This window comes from Uloborus diversus, unplaced genomic scaffold (genome assembly GCF_026930045.1).
Source record: "Uloborus diversus isolate 005 unplaced genomic scaffold, Udiv.v.3.1 scaffold_757, whole genome shotgun sequence".
NCBI lineage: Eukaryota > Metazoa > Arthropoda > Arachnida > Araneae > Uloboridae > Uloborus > Uloborus diversus.
The window spans coordinates 83,142-89,141 of NW_026558964.1; the positions used below are offsets into that span (position 1 = coordinate 83,142).

Consider the following 6,000-nt stretch of genomic DNA (forward strand, 5'->3'; position numbering starts at 1 on the left):
AGTTAAAATTAACATGATTGTTTCATAGTGGCAACCTATCTTCTTACTTAGGCCACAGATGTTTGTATCAAAAATATAAGGGTGAAAAACTAAAAATTTCATACTTGAAAACAAGGGGGGGGGGGGGGTCCTACAACATGTTTTATTTAAGATAAATAAATGTAGGAGAGTATCCTAGGAGGGAGAGGAAGGGTGTCGCCTATCCTAATCCATTCCTTTCATGCACCAAAGATAGCTTAAAACTGCCTCTTGGATCTTCAATTTAGAAAAATTTGCTAATGAAAGTCCTCGAACCATGTGTACCTAACATCATCGGAAATCGTCTAAAGTTGCATTTTTGGGAGTCAACTAAAAACTTTTATTGAGAAGTGTCCCGAACCCCATGCCTTCCCCTAACGTCATACTTCCGAAACACGTGTTTCCTAACTCAGTTTTGAAGATTATTGAAACTTGCATTTTTAGAACTTCAAATTTGAAAATTCCATGGGAATGCCCCGAAAAACTTTTCTATCCCCTAGCGATACAAAACGAAGAATGGAATTTTTATACTTTCAATATCGAGAATTTTCCAAGGCACAGCCCTCACTAAACCTCTCAAGATCTAAATCAATATTAAATATTAAAAATTTCAATATCAACAAATTTCTGAAGATAGTTCATGAATGGAAATGCCTCTCCAGACATCCTCAAAAAGAGCCTAAAATGCATTTCGAGGGCTTCAAATTTTGAAAACATTCTGAGGAAAAATCATTGATTTAACGTCATCACAGAGGACATACAATTGCTAATTTAATACTTTAAGGTTGAGAAATTTCCTGGCGAGGGTCTCCATACCCTACCCGCATCAATATCATTAAATATTTTTGAAAAATTTCTTTAAAGCCATCAAATTCTTTACATCTTCACTAGCCAAGCCCTCGTCATCCTAACATCATCGACGATTGTCTAAATTGCTTTTTGAAATTCATATTTCCAAAACTTTTCTTGAGAGAATCCCCGAATCCTATAACGTAGTCAAAGATGGCATACAATTTCATACACAAAAAATTTCCATGGGATAGTCTTGGAAGTCATAAAGGCGTTTTTAGGACTTCAATTTCTAAATATTTCCATGGAAGTCTCACGAGACTCACTCTTAACCAAATTTTTTTTTGTCGGACTTAAATTCCCTTTTCAGGACTTCAATTTTGAAAGCCTCCGAGGAAAAGTCCCCAAAAAATGTTTCTGGAAATTCAATTTCGAAAAATTTCCGTAGGAGTCCCTCAATCCATCTCTTCGAGAAAGGAGCTAAAAGTATCTCCAATCGATCTCTCTGTCTCCCCCTCCCCCGCCCCCCATATTATTTTAACTTTCAACTGCCGGCTCTATCTTTTTCGGCTATAGGCATGCTGGAATTTGGTACTGATCTCCCGTGATGTTTTTCATAGTAGGTAACTTACAATCTTAAAGACGTTTCGAAATCGATTATAGAAATAAATTCTGAACTGAACTTAAGCATTGCTCTTAGAATTTTACGAACTCTTTCAAGAAGTACTGGCTTGTTGGTAAGGTGGCAAAGTAAAGAAGAATGAGAATTATTTGCAAATAACATCGCAAACATGCTTGTCAGACCTGGTTGTCGTATGAACTGAGTATTGAACTAAGTATTAACTCGGTTACTGTTGAGCTGTTATTGTATTGGAAAAAAATTTCAGGAATCATTAATTTGTTTTAAAAAGTCATCTGAATTGCTCCAGTTAATTGCTTTTCAAAATAAAGTATTTTTAGTAAATTTTTTTTGAAAATATTTTAATAACCGTATTACATATGTGTTACTTTTTCTTATGTTTGATAAAATAAATAGAAATAAAAGTTTTCTATATGGGACTGAGGAGAGGGGGGATTATCCTTACCATTTTATTAAATATAAGGGTGCAATTTTTAACTTTCGCACGGAGTGATTCAAAAGCTAAACCCGGCCCTGATGCACATAAATATTTTTACATATATAATGGGGAACACATAAGGAGTTACGGGTTGTTTAGTTGTTCAAAAAAGGGGCGTGACTTGAAAAAGGTAGGGAACCACTGACATAGGCGAACCAAATCACCTTTTAACTGTCTACTATGGGTAAAACCGTGTGGGTATCACTGGTATGTTGATAATGAAGACGAAAATAATGATAATTATTGGAACTGACATTAAAGAAAAAGAAAATTAAAAACAGAAAAAATTAAAGATGTAAATTATACATTACTAGTGTAAATTGTCCTTTGAGAAAACTTCCTTATACTAACTATAACACCCAACACTTGAATCTTCATCAAACACTTTGAGGTTTCAGACTTATGAACCACATCTGGAATGTGAACAAAAAAGAGCAACTTTTAGTCAAAATTTCTTTTGTATCATATATTATTAAGAACATAAAAAAAGAAGTACTCAAGCTTAAACTGATTCAAGCATTCAAAAATCAAATTGTGATTTGTTATAATTGTTTTATTGTAGCGCACAAAAACTAAAAGGGGTCAAACAGTTATTTTCTCATTAGTTTTTTCTTCAGTCAATATTTTGGGCATCAGGTAACAATAAAAGTGTCTTTTGTAAAAAAAAAAAAAAAAAGAAATACCCAGAGAAGGAAAAATTTCAAGCAATACTTCTGAAAATGTAACAGACTTTTCAGTCAGCAAAATTAAAGAACAGTAACCAGTTAAACCAATAAAACAATTCCTTAGTGTACTATTTGTTCAATACATTAACAAAAAATGGGGCTCAGAAAATTATTTTAAAATTATAAATTCTTCCAACAACAACTAAATGATGAGCCATTTTACACTCATGAAACCGGGCTCACGCTCCAGGACACTCACGAAATAGTTTAAGAAGTAAATAAGTTATTTGATTTCTAAGATATATTCACATAAAATACAGGGATATTTCGATAATAGGGAATCTACTGCTTTTCATTTCAAATCTAAACAAAGAGACCAGAAACATCTATTCACATAGGTTTACTATAAATCAGCAGGGTTATAAAAATAAAATTATTTACGCCAAAAATAAAACAAGGGTTCATACACTTGTGTTAAAAAAAAATTCCCCGACTTTTCCAGGTTGTTTTTTAGAAAATTCAAGGTTACTCGCTTCATTAAAAAAATTAAATTTAAAAAGCAATATTTTAAAAATAATTGAAACTGTTTAAAGTAGCAATGTGGAAGAAGTGAAACTTTTCCCCTTAGATTAAAAAATAAATAAATAAATCTTAAGTTTGAAAATATTGAAAAAAAAAAAAAATTTTTTTTTGTTATTTCTTTTCTCTCTCAAAATTTTGAGTTCTTTTCAAACACTTTGTACAAAATTGTTTTAATTGGTTTGCTACATGTTGAAAACAAAGTACTTTCAACTTGTTTTAGCGGTTCTTCGATGTCACGTTTAATGCGTAATACTAGCGTTTTGCTGTAGTCATGCAGCAATTGTAACCCACTTTTGATTTACAATTCTTTTTATCTTATTACTATATAACACAAAAAATATCGAGTATAAAATACAAGCTATTTTCAGTTCAAATATGATTAACTTGTTGCATTGATTGGCATAACATGTAATGCAAAATAACAAAAATAAACATCAGCCGAACATAGGCCAATGCCAATAATCATCATTTTTTTTTCTTTCGCATATTAAAGGATGCTTACATTAAAATTAAAAATTTTCTTCTCTAGAAAATTAGTTTTTAAAAATGTATAATTTGTTGCACATTTTATGTTACTTTCAATAGTTTACAATGAGATAAACATCCAATTCTGTTTTGGAAGTAGGGGCATTCCACGGTATTTTTGACATTTATGTAGAGTCCGTAACGTGACCTTTTTTGCCATAACTTTTTAATTTACTATTTGATTAGCTTATTATTTTATTTTGATCTTTTCCTACCAACACACCAGCTCAAATTAAAATAATTTGCAAATCAAACGGTAAATTAAAAAGTTATGGCAAAAAAATGTCATGTTACGGACTCTACATAATGTCAAAAATATCGTGGAATGCCCCAGTAATGTATGTAAGCGAACGTTTGTGTATGCGCATGTGTGTAGGCGTTCATGTGCGTGTATGTAGGCGTGTATGTGTGTGTATGTGACAGTGCATAGGTATTCATGTGTGTAGACATGTGTGTGTGTGCAGGATATGGTAGCAACCAGGAGACGGTTTTCGCTAGAGGAGCAGCATCGGGAGGGGCTGGTCGACGGTGGGGCTGCAGAGGAAGGCGGGGGGAAAATAAAATCATAGACAACAAAACCGTCAAGTAAGAACAATAAGCATTTCATAATTGCTCAAAAATAAATAAATCTTCATGAAACCACGATTCAGTTGAAAAGTTTTTAGCATATTTGCATCCAAGGCAATAAGTAAGATTTAAGAACAAAATTTTTCATTTTTCAAGAAAATTATTTAAAATAATAATAATAAAATTTAAAATAAAATTGCAGCACATTTTGCATTATTTTCAATAGTTTGCAATTAAAGAAAACGTCCAATTCTGCTTTGATTTTGGAAATTAGGCATTTAAAGTTAGTGTCTACTCCCATCTTGTGAATGACCAAACATGGCGACTACATTTCACACATGGCTGAAAAAACTTTCCGGTCAAAGAAACAACTTTCCCCGATCGACCCTCCTATCTTCAGGCTTGTGCTTCCGAATCATTTTTTCCAAAAATTTTTTTTCTTAGGAACTCTTGAAGGTCATAAAAGGCGGCGGCTGCGGAAATTTTTATTGGGTCGCCACTTTTATTGCTAGCGTCATTTTGCCTCAAAATTCTCACAATTTTTTTTAGGAAACAGCGATAAAAATGAAGATTAGATCTCATAAAACAAAATTCCCTGCGAAAAAAAATTTTTTGGGGGGCAAATTTGGAAAATTCCCTGACATTTTTACCAGTCTCATTTTGCCTGACAATTCCAGGTTTTCCCAGAGCATATGAACCCTGGAGACGACCGCCCCAGATTCCTAATTATTGAAACATCTTCTAAAATACTACAAGATGATTACCAAGAGAAATACTGTTGAAAATTTCGCAGATAAAAAACTTCCTGTACGAAGTTGGTGTGCACATGCTTTAAACAATAGTTTCTTTTTCCATTACTAACGGAATTAGTTTAACAACAGAGACCCCTAACAACATAAAAACCTATTATCCTCATATCATCTAAACCTTAATTAAAAAAAAAAGTACATTAAGTATTGGAAAATACTCGCAATTTGGCACAAATCCACAAATCATACAAAAGTTGTTTACTTTTCGAAAAGCATTTTTGTTGCCAATTCATCTAAGACAAAAGATTATTCCTCTAAGGTTGCGTTAGCCGACCTTGACTGGTACTGGTCAACCAGTGAGTAACCGATGACCAATAAATAAGTATTTTTTTTTGCGTGTTATTCATCTGACGGCATTAGCTATCATGTGATCAACCGATCGGTAGCTACCAGTCATGATCGGCGAACGTAGTCTCAGTTAACCTTTGATGTTTGATCGGATTTTTCATTGTTGCGCTGCTAAGGTAACCACAGTAAAATTTCGGGTTTCGCCAAATTTGCCGAAAATAATACTTTATTTAATCATGGCCCCACTGAATGCGCTGGCGCTTACCAGGCCTTGACAATTTTTGACTTTCCTGTGTTAAACCGGAGCAACTATTTCTGCACTTGAACATGGCCACAATAGATGGAAAAACTTCAAAACTTCATATTTGCCCATTCTGACCGCAAGGAGGCGCCACAAGCCACGGTTGCATCAACCAATCAACGACAAGTTTCAGAGCTTGTTTATTTTAATTAATAAATGAAACAGAAAACAAACATTAATTTTTCGCAAGATGCTCAGAAATATACCGAATCAACCAATTCGAATCGAATCAGTAATGTTATTCAGCTGATTATTTAATGCGTAAATTGAGCATCTAAAGTTGGTTTGGCAATTTCTTTTAATTTAATTTTACATGCTCATTTATAGTTTGTGCTTCA

The 6,000-nt window shown here is 33.2% G+C and overlaps 1 protein-coding gene across 1 annotated transcript in view; it reads right to left on the reverse strand.

Annotated features, from left to right (window-relative positions):
* Positions 1–5,260, reverse strand: part of LOC129233873 (uncharacterized) — a 27,926-nt gene extending 22,666 nt beyond the window's left edge. Inside the window, exons 1-2 of the mRNA XM_054867801.1 lie at positions 5,029–5,260; positions 2,237–2,338 (exon numbers count right to left, since the gene is read on the reverse strand). Of these exons, the coding sequence (XP_054723776.1) occupies positions 2,237–2,338; positions 5,029–5,092 (166 nt within the window). The 5' untranslated portion in view covers positions 5,093–5,260. The remainder of the gene's footprint in view (positions 1–2,236; positions 2,339–5,028) is intronic.
* Between the last annotated feature and the right edge of the window lie 740 nt (positions 5,261–6,000).